The 20,347-nt window shown below is 45.1% G+C and overlaps 1 protein-coding gene and 1 long non-coding RNA gene across 3 annotated transcripts; one reads left to right on the forward strand and one right to left on the reverse strand.

The window, feature by feature from the left end:
- The first annotated feature begins 1,919 nt into the window (after nucleotides 1-1,919).
- Nucleotides 1,920-6,232, forward strand: TMEM174 (transmembrane protein 174). Its single transcript, XM_010949299.3, has 2 exons — nucleotides 1,920-2,638; nucleotides 2,828-6,232. Exons 1-2 carry the CDS (start codon nucleotides 2,004-2,006, stop codon nucleotides 2,931-2,933), a joined length of 741 nt encoding a protein of 246 aa, XP_010947601.1. The 5' UTR covers nucleotides 1,920-2,003; the 3' UTR covers nucleotides 2,934-6,232.
- A 127-nt stretch (nucleotides 6,233-6,359) lies between these two features.
- On the reverse strand, nucleotides 6,360-16,634 carry LOC123615126 (uncharacterized). Of its 2 annotated transcripts, XR_012504823.1 has the most exons (5): nucleotides 15,555-16,634; nucleotides 14,081-15,264; nucleotides 13,676-13,817; nucleotides 11,965-12,104; nucleotides 6,360-6,538 (listed from the first exon to the last, which is right to left on the reverse strand). It is a non-coding gene; the product is annotated as an uncharacterized LOC123615126 (long non-coding RNA). The 2 variants fall into 2 exon arrangements; XR_006722687.2 differs by having other exon boundaries at nucleotides 14,081-16,634.
- Between the last annotated feature and the right edge of the window lie 3,713 nt (nucleotides 16,635-20,347).

The following is a 20,347-nucleotide window of genomic DNA, read 5'->3' on the forward strand; positions in this document are numbered from 1 at the left end:
GAGGATTAAGAGGTCTGAACTACTAGGTATAAAGTAAATGAGCTACAAGGATACACTGTATAGGAAAGGGAATCTAGCCGGTGTCTTATAATGATTTTAAATGGAGTATAATCTATAAAATTTTGAATCACTTTGTTGTACACCTGACACTAACATAATATTGTAAATCAACTATACCTAAATAAAAAATACATAAAATAAAAAGAAAGTATAACTTAGCATTTCCTGACCAGTCTTCTCTGAAAGCCATTCCAGTTTTGCACTCATGGGCTGTTGACACGAAGGTGATCTCTCTTCCCTGCTTTTCAGTGTTCCCAGTTGTTTTCTTAATTGCAAGTGAGTGTAGCTGAAGACAGTTTATGCTTCCCATAAACTGAGTGATTTAGAAGAATCATTTTGAGAGCCTAGCTTTTTCTAAATGCCAGGGACTGTTTTAACTGTTAACTCAGGGGTTGAGAGCCTGAAAAGAATGTCAGACCAGTTGATTTAGAATTTTTACAGTTAAAGAGAAAAGCTGGCTCTCCTGGATATCTGGTCTGGCTCCGTGGGGAAAGGGGCAGACCAATCCTACTGTAAGACCACTCCATCCTTGCAGCTCCAGGACACACACAGGGAGATACCTGAGGGGTCACCTGCTTGCTTTCCCATCTGTTTGGCAGTGAAGTTGAAGATCACAAGTCTTGTCCTGTAGCAAGGAGAGGCATTTTGGAGGAGAAGTAAGTCCTCTGGTCTCCCAGAAGCATTTGGGATTAACTTGGAGGAGGGTTTCCAAAGATTCCTGACGATAAGAGACACCTGGGCATTTACTCTCCCTTGGAAATTTTGGTTCTTACTCTCCCTTGGAAATTTTGGTTCTGTTGAGATGAGTTGGGAACTCAGATTTTGCCGTTTAAAAAAAAAAAAATGCCCCAGGTGATTTTTATCATCCGGGAAGTTTGGGAAGCCCTGCCTTAGGGCAAGAGGGCAACTCTTTTCCCAGACCTTGAGCTCACGCCTGCAAAAGGGAGCTGATACAATATTTAACCACTTGTGGAGAGACACCTGTTTGGAGAAAATCTGTCTAGGAAAGAAAGAGGGCTACAGTGACTATAATGTGGAGGAGGCACTTCATGGGGCTGTTCTGAAGTTCTGTAATTACGAATGACAGCTAATGACATTGAAGGGCAAGTTTTCTTCTCTAAATCAGCTTGGGTTTGGTTGCAAAACACAGCAGGCTCGAAAATGCAGCTGCTTGCTTCACTTCGGAAACCAGGGACTGCACTCTCACCACTGGGCAAGGGTCTGAAGTACGTGTCCCTGAGACCCCAGGTCAGACCTTATGCTCTGCCAATGGTGTGGTGCATGGAGAGGCTTCCTAGGCTGTCCTTCCTCTCCTACGGCTGGCATTATTCCCCAGATGTTCAAAGAAAGGGCCCTTGAAGCTGGTCAGGAAAGAAAAGGACCTCAGAGCTTTGCGAGAGTTCCTACGAAAGTTTAAGTGTCATCACAACTAGAGATGCCTGAGGTGCGAAGGAAAACACAGACAGTCATGAAACAGGTATCCGCCTATTTCTAATCGGCTGCCCGGCAGGAAAGCTGGGTTAGATTCTTGAGCATGTGGTGGACATATCAAGGGCCCCTGCACCACCAGAGGCCCTGGAGGTCCTCTGCCTTTCTACAGTCTTGATTTTGGTAGGTTGCAAACAGCCTTAGAACAGTGTCTAAAGCATCTAGAAAAGTGCCACCTAACACAGAAGATGGGGTTTTGAAGGAGCTGAATGAATGAATGTGGATGAGATAGTGCTTGTCATTGAATTGCAAATCTGAGATGTCCAATTATTGACAACATGAGAAAACTTCAGGCTTCATTTCCCAGACCTTTATTCTTCTAAACAAAGTTCAGACCTCTGCATGTTATACTCTGTTAACCACAGAAGCCCAAAGTTCTTCCATAACTAACCTGGACCTGTGATTCCTTTGCTCTGCTCTCAGGAGCTCTCACACTCCCTTTTCCCTCGAGAAGCATGAGGACGATGGAGCAGGGCTGCACCCGTTTGGAGGACTTCCCTCTTAATGTGCTTTCAGTCACTCCTTACACACCCAGTACCGCTGACATCCAGGTGTCGGACGACGACAAGGCAGGGGCCACCTTGCTCTTCTCAGGCATCTTCCTGGGACTGGTGGGGATCACGTTCACCATCATGGGCTGGATCAAATACCAAGGAGTCTCCCACTTTGAATGGACCCAGCTCCTTGGGCCCATCCTGCTGTCGGTGGGGGTGACGTTCATCCTGATTGCTGTGTGCAAGTTCAAAATGCTCTCCTGCCAGTTGTGCAAAGAAAATGAGGAAAGGGTCCTGGACTCGGAGCAGACGGCGGGAGGACAATCGTTCGTTTTCACTGGTATCAACCAACCCATCACCTTCCATGGGGCCACTGTGGTGCAGTATATCCCTCCTCCTTATGGCTCTCAAGAGCCCATTGGGATGAACAGCACCTACCTGCAGCCAGTGGTGAACCCATGTGGTCTCCTACCGTCTGGAGGGTTGGCAGCCGCCATGCCAAGCCCTCCTCAGTACTACACCATCTATCCTCCAGAGAATGCTGCCTTTGTTGACGACCAGGACTACCCTTCCTTTGTGGATGGTGGAAATGACAGGTATGGAGTTTGCAGAGGGGACATTCCCCTTCTACCTGTCGCAGTCACAGTCTATGGCTGTGTTTGGTCTGGAAGGAAGGTGATGAGAGAAGGCAAACCTCTGTGTGGCCCATTGCCAGGATGGTGGCATTGGTTCTGAGAGTGGTGCTGTGGGCTGTAACAAATCTGTGCTTTCTGCCCCCATTTCAGGTCCAGCCCTGATGCTGAGCAGTTGGAAGAGACACAGCTGGGAGATGAGGACTCTGCTTGCTTCTCTCCTCCTCCCTACGAGGAAGTATGCTCCGTCCCTCTCTAGAGACTATGAGGCCAAGGGAACAGCCTTTTAGTATTGTTGCTGACACTAAAGTGTTCTATGCTATGACCTTCAGACGTTAGACAGCAGAGCAGCCCAGGCAGCCTGACAGATACCATTTGGGCCAGGGAAAGGGGAAGTGGGAGGTAGAATCTCTCTGACTGGGAAGAATTAGGCTGGGGTGGGGAAATTCCCTTCCGGTAGAGCTAGAAATCCCCTGCATGTGGTTCAGGATCAGGAATTTCACCTGTTTATCTACCACCCATCCCTTTCCCACTAGAAGGCACTAGTGTCTTAATTGGAACTCCAGCAGCCAAGGGAAAAATCAGTACTGCTGTGACTTTGGGAGTTTCCACTGTGGTGAGAGTAGGGGGTGAGAAGGAAGCAGGGAACGGAAAAAAGAGTCAACCGGAGGTTTCCCAGTGCCTGTTCCCAGGCCCCAAAGGGATTTGCATATTTAAAAGAACTTGCCATCTGGTGTCCCTGGAGGACTCTGGGTATCTTAAAGGCTGCAAATAAATAAATAAGTAAAATGGAATAAAATAAAATAACGTCTCCTATTAGAATAGTATTAGATAGCTAGGTAAAACATACAAAATAAATAGTAATAGGACAACTGTCAATAAGTCCTTACGTTATCACTAAGTCACAGCGACAGTTGGCCGCTGACGTTCTCTTCGGCAAGGCTGAGGCTCGAGGTGGCCACTCCAGGACAGGGCTGGTGCAGGACATGAACTGACTGGGCCCAGTGGCCAACAGAACACAGGCACTTCCCTATGCGCCCACAGATGAGATCTGTTGAATTAGAATAGAGCTGCCATGGAAAATCACAAATCATGGAAACAGTCTTTATCATAAAGATAAGTTCACCTTCTTTATAAAAAAACTTTGGTGCCCTTAATCTCCCTGAATCTGGATTAAATAACCAGAACAGACTCACAGATTTTAGGAGAGACAGGTAAAACCATGGGGGTTTGAAAGGAAATATTTCCCCTAGGCTGCAAAAGTAAGGCTATTCAATTGGTGGCTCATCTCAAAGGAAAATGGGATTTAGCAATCCTTTAAAGTTTTGGTACTGTGTGTGTATTTGGAGTGATTTTTAGTAATTTTTATCAGAAATAACTAGTTTTTCAAGCATATGATTAAAATTAGCTTGGTATATTATTTTGATTTGTATTATACCTTAGGGACAAAATCTCTTTACATGAGAATTCATTTTCAGGTTTAACGATAGAAGGTGATTGAAAAATATGATTCAGTTTACGGAAACTAGCTTTATACTCAATGTATTCATGAAATGCCGGCTTCCTGGCTGAGGCCCATCAGTTTTGGGGAGGAAGTCTGGTGACAGGGACATGGTGGAGCATCACGGTGGCGTGCCCACCAGCAGTGGCTGCACACCTGCTTCCCTCACCCCTTTCCTGCCTCATCCTCACCCACCGCACAACTTTATATTCCTGGATTGGGGTTCCAGTGAGCATCAAGAGTGGCTCAAAAGGGAAAGAGATGTCAGAAAAGGACATTCGAGTGTGAAGATGGGAGGCTAGGACAGCCAGTTAGTCTCAGTGATGCCTGGAGTCTGATATGCAGGGAAGGGGCCTTGGGGGGTTTTAGCTCCAGGAGGCAGAGTCATTTAGCATCAACTGTCCCTGTTCCAAAACAAAGAAAAAGTGCTAACATAGAGGTAATTTATGCTTCTGAAGACTGTGCGTCAGAGCTGACAGCTCAACGTGGGAGGTGGAGCTCAGAAAATAGGAACTCAGCACTGATTTATTGAGCATCTCCTCTGTGTCAAGACCTGGGCATCGAGTGCAGACATAACAGTGAAGAACCAAACCCACAGAAGAGCAGATATGGCTTCCCTGGTGGATCTTCTGGTCTAGAGAGGGAGACAGATACTGACCACTTATTCCCAGATACCCAAGAGGGATCCTGGAGCCAGAAGAGGGATTTGGACTAGTTGGGAGGGTCACCAGGGCTTACTTGGGAAGCTGAAGTCAGGGCCACTACCCTGCTCTACCCCGGGAGCACTGTTACATGGACAGCCGTGCCACTGGACTCTCTGAACCTCTGAGGACTGTGCTGGGAGCTAAAGGACCGGTAGCTGGTGCTAGACAAAGAGGAGGATGGGAGGCCTGGCAAGATCCCAGAGTGGGAGGCGGGGTTAGGACACACCTGGCAGGCTGTGTAAACCTTTTTATTCCACTGCTGCTATAGCCCTTGGAGCTGCCTTCTAGTACCTAGGTACTCATATCCACAAGCTCTCTGGCTTTGAGACAACCCCACCATTCTCTCTTTCTCTCTTAACTTGGGGGTTGCAGGGGCCAACATGACAGGAAGCCCACTGAGTGGCCCCTGGACTCTGACGCCAGGTCTTTGCTGGTCTCTTGGACCAGAGAGGACACACTCCTGGCAGAGTTTCAGGTCTGTTGTCTGGGTATTTGCCTTTTATCATTCTCTCTCTCAGTCTCTTTTCAGGGCTGAATAGAGAACTGTGATGTGGGGATAGTGAGTTGGGGTCTCTGGTCCTGGCTGTGCTACCACCCTGAGATTACTGGTGTGGGATGCGGCCCTGGCTTTCGGCACATGCTCAAAGGTCCAGTGTCCAGGCCAGGACCCATGGGGCATTGTCAAACATCTTATTCTGTGTCTGCAGAGCAATTGGGAAGCCACTGAAATATTTTAATGATGAGGGAGCTGCGATTAGAGTCTGAACACTTGCTAGTTAGGACAAACCAGAGGCTCATAGGCTGTGATATTGACCTTGCTGGTGAAGTCCAGATCTCAGTGACCAGAGTACCAGGAGACATCCGTCTCCTCTACCCACAGTCTTTGCTGGGGTTCTGTGGCTGGGCTCTACACTTAATTCAAAATAAAGCTACAAGGTCTTGTTAAAGGAGACAGATTTCTTAAGAACTTAACGTTAACATCTCTCGGGAGCCAATTTGGGCTGGGCCTTTTGGCTGGAGACATTGATGACAGCTGATGGCCTTGATGGGGCATTCAAGCCCAGGAAAGGAGGCCAAAGCACCAAGGGGAAGAAGCTCTCACAAAGCCCTTACACTCCTTTCTCCTCTTGTGCGGTGTGGCTCTCGTCCACTCCCTCCTGCAGGCCCTGGGAGGTAGGTACCCTGCGGAGATGACAGTCGTCTTCCTTTTTGCTCCATTGAGCCAGGCACAGATCTAAGTTTCAGATGCACCAAGAGGCTCTGCTCCAAAACAGCCCTTTAAATGCTCTCTCCACTTTTTTTTGGAGGGGTGGGGTGGGGTATACGGTGTAAAAATAAACCTCTTGTTTGTGACGAGCTGGCCTTGGGTGTCTGTTTTCAGCTTCTGACCTCTGGGGCTCCTCATCGGCCTTGTTGACTCTTAGGTCAGTGGAGCAGGGCTGAGCTGAAGTCCCACACCTCTGGGCAGCTGGTGTTCCCCCCAAGACAGAAGCGTGCAGATGCCCTCTTACCAACCAAGAGAAGAGAGGTGGGTGCGGCCGAGTTCCCAGCAGTGTCCCCGCCTGCCACACCAGGCACTTCTCCAGAGCCTGCAGCTCACACCTTTTGGCCGTCACCAAGGCCTCTCGCAGAGCCTTCTATATAACCGATGCTCGGTTCCTGTTGAATAACTGTGTGAAATGAATAAACGAAGAACTTTTCGAAGAGATTACCGACAACCACTCTAGTTCAACTTAGCTCTTTTTTTTTTTAATTATGAAAAATTTCAAACCAATACAAGAGTAGAGAGAATAGTATATGAAGCCCTATGTACACTCTATAAAATACAACACCATTATTACACCCCCAAATTTATAATAATTCCTAACATCATCAAATATTTAGTCAAGTGTTCAACTTCCTCAATTTTCTCTATTTATTTTATTTCATTTTTACCTCTTTGTTTGAATCAGGATCCAAATGAAATAAGCTTTTTGCTAAATGCATCCTACATTTCCAGCTCTAATATACTACGTTTTGGCAGGCAGACAGTTGGCAAACTATTCACAGTAGCAGATTTATATTTATTAAATTTCACTTTCCAAACAAAAATGTTTTTCAAGATATTTCACATTATTTCCCTTTCTGTCAGTTACCTGAAACTCTAGGATTCCCCTGGAATTAGAAACTTATTTTTTCTACGTTTAGCATATTATCAGAGATTTTTCTAAACACAGTGCTGGGGAAAAAAATGACATGAAAAGAAAAAGAGATCTTTGAGTGTTTGAGAAATATCCGTTGCATAGTAGTTTCAAGAGTTTCAATAATATCAAAAAACTGATAACCGCCAGCATTTTTGGCTTGGTTGGTGAATCATTTTAGAAAAAAAAAAGTTCTTCCCTCCAGAGACCATAAAAACTCATTTGAACATTTCAAAAGTGAGAACCAGAGTCTCCCTTTTAAGAAATAAAATCTCTTGCACTACTTTAACATATTACCTGGTACAACTGAGCTCTCTGAGGTCACTGACTGTGGGCCTCTTACCAATGAGTTCTCAATTCTCAAATTAAAAATGAATATATTTTCTGGACATGCCTACAACTCTTCCTTTGAAAGTAGATGTGTGTGTGTGTGTGTGTGTGTGAGTTCACCTACACTCTCTTATTATAGAATGTGATTTATGGATTCCTTGCTCACTCACTACTTGTAAATCAACCAGAGTTTTATGTCCCAAGCAGTCAGCAGTTGGTTATAAAATCAACAGAGAGCTGTACTAAATAAACCCTGACTGGATTGCTCTTAAGAATTGATGACATATCAGAAAGTGAAGACAACTCCACGGGAATGATTCTCACCTGCCTCTGGGATACCACAAAGGTCTCAGATATGGGAATTTTATTTGTCTTAAGCTTTTAGGAAGATTAATCACCAGATGAACTGCAAAGGAAATCAGTTTTCTAGGTTCCAGAAGTTTTCTTACAACAAAGAATTTGTCCGCCAGCATAAAACCTACACATGTGTAAATCATAGACACAAATATGTGTGCTGGGGTCTGCGCTTACACACAAGGGGCTGGAAATGAAGCTTATGTGATTTTCCTGTTCTAACCTTCCATTAGTTTAAAAGAACACTTTTTTTTTAAAAGGAGATGTGTATGTCTATACTCTTTTTAAAATATATAGAATATCTCTTGAAGAAGACATAAGAACTGGTAATAATCATTTCCGGGGCAGAGGATGGGAGACATTTTTCACTTTACTTTATGCCCATGAATGATTTTTTTTTTACCAAGTTCATATATTGCCTGTTCAAAAAATTATTTTCAGAGTACAGGAAGAAGAGAAGGAAACGATCTCTCTCCATGTACTTTTACTGTTAACCTCATCTTCTTTAGTCCCAGAGTACATAATTTTCATTGCCGCTGCTGCTTATATATGTAACAGATAAACACACACAAGACACATAGAAACAAATGTGATACGCATACATACATCTTTGTGGACGCAAATGCATTGTAATAGGAATAACACTTCTGCCTGCACACACACACACATAAGGTCTCTGGTAGGGGAAAACAGAACAGTGATTGTGTGTATGAAAGAATTTTCACATAAATATGTTGTTGCTGAAGTCCTCAGCCAGCAAGGTAAACACTGACCAATGTCAATGTAACAGCATCATACAGAGTCATGAATCTGATTCCACATAGTTCTTCCTTTGATGGTTCTTCTCAACCTAGCCTCTACCTTCACACTTGGAAAAAGTGTTCACAGCAGACTGCAATTCACTTACCAAAGAGCCATCACCTTTGGACCTTCAGAGGCGAAACTGAAGTAAACTGATTCCTTATCAGAAGGAGCTACAGGAGTTACCTTTGCACCATTTCCCCCTCCTGGTGGGTGTGGGAGGGAATCACACCCATAGCAGCCGCCCTTTCCCTTCTGCTGTTGGGCTGGGGCTCCTCCCTGAGGCTTGTGGGGCTGGCCTGTTCCCACTTCAGCTAGGAAGGACGCCCTGATCCCTGAACAGGAGCAGCAAAGACATGCTTGGAATTTTTCAGAAGGCAAGCAGATTGCCAAGGGAAAACAAAAAGCTCTGTCTACAAAGCTCAAAGTGGACAGGGTTAGACTAGAGGGTGTCTGTGCCTCATTAGAGGCCCTTGGAAGCCATGGTGGGGGTGACCTTTCTGGTCCCTGTGCTCAAGTGACACCTTGACTGACTTCCCAGCTTACTCTGTGGTCCCCAAAGCCCCATGGCAGGAGGCACTATAGTTACCCACTCACGTATTTGGCAGACATTTTTTCAAAATGGAACAAAGTGAGCCTGTCACTTGCAGGGAAATAACTGACAGGATTTGTTGCCAATGATAACATTCAACCTCTCAAGTGAAAATTAGAATTTCTGAAAACTTATATTTGCCATTGTGAGCTTGACAACTTCTCCAAAAGCAGACTTGCTTTTGAGCTCAGTATTGATATTTTAAAATGTAATTTTTAAAAATTTATATGATGAAACAAGTCACCATTTGAAAGGTCAGCATAACTCAGTGAATGAGTATTTTCCACATGGCCACGACACAATATTACAAAATCATGTGTGGGAAAAGTGCATTCAGTGTGCAGGACAGACCAATGGATTTTAACGTGCTAGAGTACAAAATATTCATTGATATCATTTCAGAGTCCACATCACAACCAGCCTTTGGGAAATTACCATGTGGGTTTTGGTCTCGTAGCCAAGAAGAGTACCCACAACTGTCTGAAAAGCTTTTAAAATGCTTCTATACTTTCCAACTACACATCTGTGTGAGATGAGATTCTCTTCATACAATTCAACCAAAACAACATATGGCAAAGATTCAGTGCAGAAGCAGATATGAGATGTGAGAGTCTGGCTGTCTTCTGCTAAGCCAGGTATTAAAGAAATCTGCAAAAATGGAAAACGATATCATGTCTCACTTTTTTTTTTTTTTTTTTTGCTTTGGAAAAATATGTTAATTAACACAGCAAGGGTTTATAAGTGTAATTGTAATTTTTACATTTAAAAATTTTGAAGGTCCTGGGGCTATTTTAATTTTTTCCCAGCTTTACTGAGGGATAATTCACAAATAAAATTGTAAGATATTTACAATGTATAGTGTGATGATTTGGTATATGTATTATCATTTTTAAATGAATAAAAAAATATTTTATCCTTTTTTGGTTTTAATTTCTAATGTGGTACATGGTAAATACTAAAAGGTATTACATAAACAAAAATTCTTTGAGTTCCTCAATAAATTTTATGGGTATAAAAGGTTTTCAAGATCAAAAAGATTGATAACTGCTGGCCTATATAACATTCAACATACTGGGGGGGTTGGGAGAGGTGGCAGTGTGCCCAGTTCAAAGACTACACTTTCAAGCCTCCTTTGCAGCCAGGTTTGGCCATATGACTAAGTTCTGGCTAACTGGATATAAGCAGAAGTTTTTGGAAGGGGCTTCCTCGAAGACTGCCTAGAGAACAGATAGCTGGGGAAATTCCGTTTCTGACTTTCTGTTTTTCATCCTTGAAGTCTACCGCTTGTGTATGACCCCAGAAGCTTCAGCAGCTACCTTACACCATGAGGTCACCTTGAGGATGCAGGCTACTTGTTGCAAAGATGGAGCAGGAAGATAGAAGAAGGCTAGGCTGCTCATGGCCATGATGCTGCATGACTATTACTTTAGAGTCCTTTTTTTTTTTTTTTTTTAGATTATTAGAGTTCTTTTAAATGAGAGAGAAATAAACTTTGAAATGTTGTTTAAGCCACTATTATTTCAGTTTTTCTGTTATATGTAGCAAAACCTAATTCTGTGACAATGTGCTAAGATCAGCTACAAAAGACCCATTTTTATGGGGATTATATATTTATTTCACAGGTATTTCTAAGATTGGGTTTTATTCCATGTCAACCACTGCCTTAAGGTGTGATGCTGAAAAAGCCTTATTTGGGGTTGGTATTCTAGGCACTCAGAAATTCATTCAGCTCCTTGAGCAATGAACATTGAGGAGCCCATCCTACTGGCAGGCAGTGGGCCAGGCACTGGGGAGCCCTTGTGGTCCCTGGGGGGAACCACCTTACTCCAGGACCCAGCACTGCCCTCACTGCTCTGCTGTGGGCCCCACGTTAGGATAACAGACTATTCTCGGTCTGGAGAGAGAAGCAGACAGCTTGTCACTTAACTGGTATTTCCAGGACATGACTTAAAGTTGTCTTGAATAAATGTCATTGTCACCCACACTCACTGAATCAGAATGTCCCGAATAAACAAAGAGGCTTCTCTCTTCCCTCTCCTTAATTTTGATCGGCTGACATATCCCTGATTAGCCACGTCAGTTGCTGAAGGCTCTCTCCTGCTACATTATCAACATAGTAACTGGCTGGATTTGGAAGACTAGTTGTAGGAGGCCGACAAACCTTGTCCATGGAACCATCTGTAACTAAAATCCTCCAAGCAAAGGCAACTTTCTGTGAAACCTCAATAGTCTCTTCCCTCCTGTTACACAGTCTATCACCATTTATGGGGGGCATCATAGGTGGGGAGTGGATGAAGGAGAGATATACAGAAGCCTTACTCACAAAGGCCAGGAGATTCCAGGAGGGACAGCATCTTTGCAGTAAGCAAATCCCTCCCAGGCTCCTTGGGTTTGGGATGGATTCAGGCCAGACCTGATCACTGCATGGCCTGCTGAGGATTAAACATGATAATATTGTTGATTAAAAACTATAAACTCTAGAGTTAGTTATTAATTCATGCTCCCCTGACAGGGAAAGCAGGTTCAAGTAAAAGCCTTGGCTGAATTAGAAGACTGCCTCTGCCACTTATTGGCTGGGTGACCTCAGGCATAATGCTTAACTTTGCTCAACACAAGAAATAGTTATGTCCATGTTTTTGACTAATGCTGCTCGCTCTAGTAGATGGACTAAAATGGGCAAAAGATGTGCTGACATAATATAAGAGATGACTTTTTAAATTAATTTTACCCTATCCTCAGATATCACTTAGGATTAGATCTGTTTTCATATGACTAAACCCCTCAAATAACTTTAACTTAAAGAAGATAAATTTATTTCTCTCACATACAAAAAATCTGAAGGTAGGTAGTCCAGGACTGATGCCTCCCATCAGTGGCCTATTCTTCTGCCATCTTCATTCAGCACCTGGCTTTCCTCTTCAATTGTCTTGTGATCCCTGATGGCTGCCGAAGCTCCAGCATTATGTCTCTATCCCAGAAGGAAGGATAAAAAGAAAAGATAAAACGACACACCTCATACCTGACTCAACTCTTTTAGAGAAAGCCTTCTTGGAAGTTCCATGTCTTCCACTTCTACCTCTTTGACCAGAATTTGGTCCCGTGGCCATACCATGCTGCAAAGGAGTCAGGGAAATGTAGTTTTTAAAAATTACTGTTGTTCTATTACAAAGGGAAACAAGTAGACTAGATGTTGGGTAAGCAACTAGCAGCCTCTTCCATACTTGGTTCCCTCTCTCTCTCTCTCTCTCTTCAGTTTAGATTCAAATATCTACTCAAGAATTTGGAACTTTTCAGAAAATGTTTGTTTTAAATCCCTCTGCTGAACCAAAAATATTAACTTTGAAATACCAAGCATAAATACACATGCCAGATGCAAGGTTTTAGCCAAAGAAGTTAGACTAGTAATTTTAGAATGACAGATGCACTCATCAGCGGGGGAGCATCAGTGAGTTACAGAGCATCTAAGTTGTAAAATAGGCAAGCCTTTGACTGAACCTCGACCCAAAGGACTTGGCTTGTGTCACATATTTGCCTCATTTCTCCAGGTTTCTGTGGGATTTTTGGTCTCCCCCATCGTCTCATTTGAAGGACATTAGTTGTTATGGAAACAGTGACATTAAATTTCGATGGCAGGATTTGATGCTATTGACATATGCAAAACAAAGTGAGTTTATTCCAGAAGCTGTGACTTAATAAACTCAAATTGTTCAGAGTTTAACTTGCTCCCTGAATTTAGGGTGGTGGGGTGTGGGGTAGGGGTCGGGTAATGTGGGAAGCCAGACACCTCTGGGAGCTGCCACAACTTCTTTGGGACATTAGAGCTATATTTAGTGCAATTAAGTTGCTAATTCAGTAAAAAATTGCACAGTTCCCTTGAGGCCTGGGAGAGTGAAATGCAGCTGCTAACAGTGGCTGATTTATAATCAGGGAATGACCTAGGCACCAGGGGAAATAAGCCAGATTCTTCCGAGGGCCTAAATCACTCTCTCAGCCAGGCGATCAAAACAGCATGCTCACCCTGGGCGGAGCACCGGAGCTGGGCAGCCTCCAAAACCAGGCTTGCAAAATTCCCAGTTTTCAGCGGGATTAGACCCCTGCCTCTACCGCGTCTCTCAGAAGGATGCAGGAAGTGTAAGAGAGCCTTCAAAGGCTCAGAGGTCAGTACCTACGTTCTCCTTAACCTCAATCCCAACCCTCGGGAAAATCAGACTCAAAAGGCAGAAAAGTATGTATTTCATCAGTGATGTCTCCTACTAGCAAGTTCAGGTCATTGAAGATCACGTATGGGAGCGAGCAGGGCCAATCTGAAGTGCGGGTAGGTTGTATACCACATATCCCGAGGGGACGTCATTCACAACATAGTCTGATTCAGGGGTTCTCAAAGATGACTGCATATTAGAATCAACTGAGCAGCTTAAAAAAATCCCAGTGCCCAGATTGCACCACAGACCAATTAAATCAGACTCTGAAGGAGGGAACAAGACATCAATCACCTTTAAGTCCCCCGAGTGATTCCAGTGTGCAGCCAAGTTTACAAACCTGTGTTCTGACTCACGTAGACTTTGATGTGAATGGCTCCTCCTGCAGCTTGCTGGGGACAAACTGCACAGACATATGTCACAGGCCAGGGGGTGGAGAAGTGCAGAGGTGACAGAGGACAGTAGGGAGATGGGTATGTCTTCTGGAAAGAAATAAAAGGAAATCTAGAAATTGGGCCTCAAACCAGCAACCTGTGACTGGGGTGAAAAATGAAGGCCCTGCATGATTTGGGGTTCCTGAATGGCTTACATGATCCCAGATTTCACTTTTAATCTGCCCCAATTCCTGAGCAGCATCTCTTGGATATTTCCTAAGACATGTATTTTATGAAATTAAAACAGCAACCCACATGCAAGTGTCACTTCAGAGTTTGCACAGCACTGTTTCCATACCCGTCATCCTTACCGGGCTGCACACCTCATCCAGACTCTGCCCTGGTTTGTGGAATCGGAGCCTCTTTCCCTCTCAGGTCCTGATGCCATTAGAACCAGGACTGGTGTTCCATTTATGCTTTCTGCTGGGAATTTATTTTCTTTTCGTCTTCTCTGAGTTTTCAGTCCCCGTGGGAAGACTTAGAGGACAAAGTTTAAGGGAGAAACCAGCATTTGTGAGGCTGCCTCATCCTCACTCAACTTCACCCTCGAGCTGAGGCCCCAGGTCAAAGGGCCCTGCCAGCCTCCCCTGCCCTCACTGAAGGCCGGGTGTTTGGACCAAGGGGATCACCCCGTGATACTGTGGGCCTTGTGCACAGGTGAGCGGTGCAGCGGCAAACCCCACTGGGGGGCCAGAGGTCAAGATGAACGTTCTAGGCGCTGAAAGGGAGACAGTGGCCCTGGACGTGTGGTTAAATAGTCGTAAATTTGGCTGAGGGTTCTTCTGGCCTCAGTCCTCCCTCAGCCTTGTCAAAGGCCACAGTCAAGGAGCCTCTGACACTGTCCTGGACGTAGTCCTGGTCCTCAGGTGGTTCTCAAGCTCACCTGCAGCCGCCAGGCCTCTGGCCAGCACACAGGAGAGCACAGGAGTCAAGAGCTGAAGTCTGTAGCCAAAGGCTTGGCCCCTTACTGGCTAGGGGACTCTGAGGACACCCCCGACACTGCCCTGCCTCTGTCTCCCTTAACTGTCCAGGAAGGGTTTGGGCCTCAACGTTGCCATGAGGTTCAGCACAGGCCCAGAGCCCTGGGAGGAGCCCTGTGAGGAGGTGATATCCTGGGCCTGGCCTCCGGGACTATGACTTCACTGCCTTCACCAGGTGAAAGCAGGCAGATGGAGCCTGGCCACACTCCAGGTCTCCCCGGGCCCTGATCTGATGGCTGTGTGTGTTTCATGGCCCTCGTGATAGCTAACACTTTTAGCAGAATGCATTCGAACTCTTATGTTGTGCTTCAGTTTTTTTTCTTTTAGGACACAGAATGGTGTTTAAGAAAGCAGCTTCTGGAGTCAGAACAGACTCATCTCTCTCCATCACTCTGTTATGGCTTTGGCAAGTTCTTGCGCTTCCCAAGTCTCAGTTTCCAGGTCTGCAGGATGGAAGGAAGCAACCCCGCTCTCCAGGTCAGAAGGTTTATTGGGAGAATCAAAGGATATGATGCCTAGAATATAATTAGCACCTGATAAAAAAGAGCTGATATGACTGAGCAGTCTTGTTTACATCTCCCCTCCCCATGGGCACGGTCTAAAGGGTCCTGGGCCCCCCGGTATCCCATGGCAGTTCCTGCCAACTTCACCTCTGCTCAACCCCAAGGATCCCCAGAGAGCCTCATTTTCTCAGAGTTCCCATTCCAAAGTGTCCCTGCCTGATCAAAATTCCTTATCTCCAAAAACAGTTCTTGCTTCCTAAGGCAATACCACTCAAGAAAACATGCTAATAATCATCACTTACCTTAATGTACCCCACGAGGTCCCCTCTCTTTTCTTCCCCACTGCTCCTGCGGGCAGACCACGTCCTGTTTCAGCAGGGCTGGTGTATTCGAAGACACCTTGGACATTTGCTCCCAAGCGTGCCACCCCACCCCCACCCCACCTGGCAGACTGCCCCGCCCAAAACTGAGGGCTTAGGAGGGGGCCTTGCACCAACGGGCAACTCCAAGGCCTAATAATAACTCACCACGGCTGCTGGACTATTTTGTGTTTATTGTTGGCCCCGAGCACCACCTACACCAATTTGGTATCACTGTTTCCATAAACAAATACTAGTCTTCAAGTAGGAGCTGAAAACCCCACAAAAGGCAGCTGAATGAGGCAAACCAGTTCCTTAAACAATGGCGACGATGGTGTGGGGTGGCCACAAGCCCGTGTACTTATGTTCTAGATGACTTCTGTATCTCAGCCACGGCTCCCCTGCTAACGAGGAATGAGGAAGTCTGGCGACTATGAAAACAATACACCACAGCCTCACATATCCTAGGGGAACCTATATTTATACACAGAGACATGACTCTTGCATTAAAAGTTAAGACGTATTAATGCGGTCCTGCATCTGGGGCATGTGTTACTCCTCAACATTTCAAAGAAAGCATTTGGACTGAAGTTCTCTACAGAACTTAGAATAGACCCTGGAGTCCTGCTCTCAGTCACTGTCTGTAGCCCTCATTTGGCACCCAGAATAGGTTCTTCTGCTGGCTGCCTAAATTTTTATGTTCAGGTGTTGAATATAAGCTCCTTAAGGCAGGGGCTCTGTTTTATAACAGAGACTTTCATTCCCCAGAATCCAGCACAAGGTCTTACACACAGAAGTAGGGGTTTATGTTTCCTGATGAACAGGATGACGTAAGACCGCCAGGGAGAGATAAGAATCCACGTGACAGGTAATATTGGAATACATTTAAGAGCATCTTGTTCCTGGACGTCCTAAAAGGACATTAACTCATTCCCACCTTCACATCTCAAAGCGTGGTCCATGGATCAGCAGCGTGACATCATCTGGAGCTCGTGAGAAACGCAGAGTCTCAGGCTCCAGCTCAGACCTGCATTTTAACAAGATTCCTGGGCCACTCATATGCATAATAAAGCCTGAGAAGCCCTGGTTGGTCTACGCTACCTTCATGTGGATGGCTGAGAGCTGTGTTCAAGGAAGACTGTATGTGAGAGTGTGTGTGTGTGAGGGAGAGAGGAGCCAATCGTAACATTTTCTGAGTGCTCAAAAAGAGCCTCAGAGGTAGGTCCTGTCATTATTCTACTTTACTAGCTAGCAAGTTGTGGCAATAGAATCAAATCTACAGAGTGCTAATTCGAAAAGATACAACCCCCCATGTTCATAGTAGCACTATTTACAATTGCCGAGACATGGAAACAACCTAAGTGTCCATTGACAGATGACTGGATAAAGAAGTCGTGGTATCTATACAATGGAATATTACTCAGCCATTAATTCGATGAAATAATGCCATTTGCAGCAACAGAGATGGACCTAGAGATCGTCATACTAAGTTAAGTAAGCCAGAAAGAGAAAGAAAAATACTATAACACTCATATGTGGAATCTAAAAAAATTGACACAAATGAAATTCTTTACAAAACAGAAACAAACTCATAATCATAGAAAACAAACTTATGGTTACTGGAGGGAAAGGAGGCAGGAAGGAATAAATTAAAAGTTCAAGATTTGCAGATACTAACTACTATGTATAAAATAGATAAACAATAAGGTCCTACTGTATAGCCCAGGGAACTATCTCCAATATCTTGTAATAGCCTATAGTGAAAAACAATATGAAAAGGAATATATATAACTGAAACACTATGCTGTACACCAGAAATTAACACAACATTGTAAACTGATTATACTTCAATTAAAAAAAAAACCTACAGAGTGCATGCTCATAAGCTATTATGTTATGTATACTGGTTGCTGTGGAAAACCTGTGGAGTTCACTATTTCAGTAACACCCTGGAAGAATCCCAGCACACTCAGATAGCAGCTTTCTCTCACAGCGCGTATATACACTGACAGGACTTTGGGCAGCCTATATTTTTTACCCTTTAAAACATATTACATGAGTAAAAAGTGCTTACTGCAGAACAATGAGAAAATACAGATAAGGACAAAGAAAGTTAGCACCCAATGACGACAACACAGTTAACAGTTTAATAAATATCCTTCCATGTATCATTCAAGGAATGCATATGAGGGTCTGTATGCATATGTACATGTTCATACACATTTTAACAAAAAAGGAACCAAGCCATATTTTGTGACTTTCTGTTTGAAAATATCTGTTGAACTGTAGCTTTTTCCAGCTCTCACCCTCTTTTCTTCTCTGCACCTGTGTTAATTCCCACCCATCCTTGAAGGATTCACTCAACGTCCATCTCCACCAAGAAGCTTCCCCTGATCACCCAGCCCATGGGTTGCCCATGACAGCTGACACTGCCAGCCTGGCCATCTCCGCCTGTCTGTCGGCATAACCCGCATTCCCAGGTCACGCCAGCTCAGAACAGGATTTGAACGATATTTTCAGAACACAGGGCTTGGCCTCCAGCTCCTACTCAGGGAAGTGCTTCATCCACAGCAAGCTCCTTCCTCTGGGCTCAACGGCTCTCTTGAATATCTCAGGCCCCTTCTGTCCTCTGCCCTGACCCAGCGTGTCTGCCCACCCCATGCCGGCTGCTCCCTGTCTACTATGTTAACCTACCTTCTCCTGGCCACAGCCGACACTCTGCTGGCTGGGTTGAACTAGAATTAACTAGTGCAATTCCCCATAATCTACTGTTTTTTACCTACCTTAATGGCAGCTTCTTGAGGTCCACCCTGATACTCCCTCTCTTGCATTGGATGGGACCAGTCCTCTGTTTAGTTCTGACAGCTGTGTCTATTACCTGGAGCAAAGACTCTTCCCACCTGCCTTACATTTCCTCATTAGGGCACAACGCAAAACAAGCTCTCTCTCAGGTTCCCTCAAGCTTATGGTGAACCAGATATTTCTTTGAACCAGGTTTTCCTTCAGGTGATAGCACCTTCTCCTGGAGAGGCTACCCCAGTGCCCTTGGTGGGGGCTGGACCAAAAGACAGTCTGAGTGACACGCTCTGGGCGGTGCTCAGAATGGTCCCTCTTCACTGACTGCTCACCTGTGCCCCTGGCCTGACTTGGCCCCCAGAGGGGGCCCCATCCTTGTCTGGTCACTGCCTGGGAGTATAACGGTGCCAGTGCCTCCCTAGTGGTTGGCGTTACCATCTCACTAATGCTGCCTCCTGGCCTCACTTGCACCCAGACACCCCAAATTTCTCACTGGGTGTCAGCACGCACCCTTGCTCAGGAGGTTTTGTTATAATTAGCCGCCTCTTTCTCCCTGCTTGCTGGGTAGCACGTGTAGGGTAATACTAGTGGGCTCAGTTGGGTTTTGAATTCTGGCTCCAACACTTGCTGGCTTGCATCAGCTTCCTTTGGTGTCTCACAGTCTCATTTTTCTCACCTGTTACATGGAGATGAGTGCCTGCTTCACTAGGCAGTTTCGAGAGTTAAACAGAATCACTCCCAAGAAACACTTAGAGCAGCGCCTGAAATACAGTAAGCGCTTAAAATCTAGCTTGAAGGCACTGACAACATCTCTCTCCTCTTAGCACTTTGATGCGTGCCTGAATACATACTTGGTGAGTGATTGATGCTACCTATCACAAAACAGAGGGAGCATGTCTGTGTCAATTACAAGGAAAGTAGACTATAGTGAGGGAGGGTGGGGAGCGAAGGCGTGGAGGAGCCTGTGTCATAGGGACACTGCGCCCGGTCTTCTAGCTCCTGGTCGCATCCGTCGCCCCAAACCCCTCATTCCTGAGTACATTTCTGTCCAGCACCTACATACACTCAGGAGACTACAGGGGCTTCTGGAAGCCTCAGGCCAGAGAAGTGTGAATTTCAGAACCTTGGGAAAAAAGTGTCCTCGCTCCTTAAAAAAGTCACATTAAGTCCCAAGAACTGGGAACCAATTGCCGAGACATTCTAAATGTCAGGATCTGATGGCTTCAAAAGTAGATTATTCAGTTCCAAACATATACAAAGACCCCACATTGATGTATAACTTCCGAAGATCTGCACAAATGAAATGCCACAGAACAAGAGGAGCTCTGCCGGGAGAAATGCTCCAAACTGTCAGCACTAGGTGGACTGGGAACAGGCTGGGACGCTTGGGACACACGTGTTACCATTCAGGCCTCTCTGGCGCTTTCAAGCCCTCTCCATTGAAATCCACCCCGAAATGTCCCAGCCCCCTGCAGCTTCACTTCCATCTTGGCTCTCATTTCTATGTGCCACCATGGTTTTCACATTTAATTTTATAATAATACATATTAAGTTTATATTTAGTTCTGTTTTCAGACGTGGGTAACCACCACTTTGGTGAATGATAATTGCTTATAGAAATATAAACGCGTGAGCAAACGCGAGGTGGGCACACTGCGTGGGCACAGAGTGGGTCTGGCCTGTTGGCAACCTCTTTAATCACTCCAACCTTCAGTGAGGACTTTTCCTAATGATGTAATAAGACTTGGAAACTTCTGCTAAGTGCGGATGCAGCGGGCATGCATTTTTGCAGGACCAGCTACATAATTCACACATGAGGGCAAAAATGACAATGTGGGGCTCCTTGTTCAGAAATTGAGAGTTTCAAGATGATGACAGCAGAACATTAAATCAAGTGCAGGGCTCTTCTAAGCGTGAGGCTCTGGGTGACTGCACGAGCC

Source organism: Camelus bactrianus, chromosome 3 (assembly GCF_048773025.1).
Source record: "Camelus bactrianus isolate YW-2024 breed Bactrian camel chromosome 3, ASM4877302v1, whole genome shotgun sequence".
Taxonomy (NCBI): Eukaryota; Metazoa; Chordata; class Mammalia; order Artiodactyla; family Camelidae; genus Camelus; species Camelus bactrianus.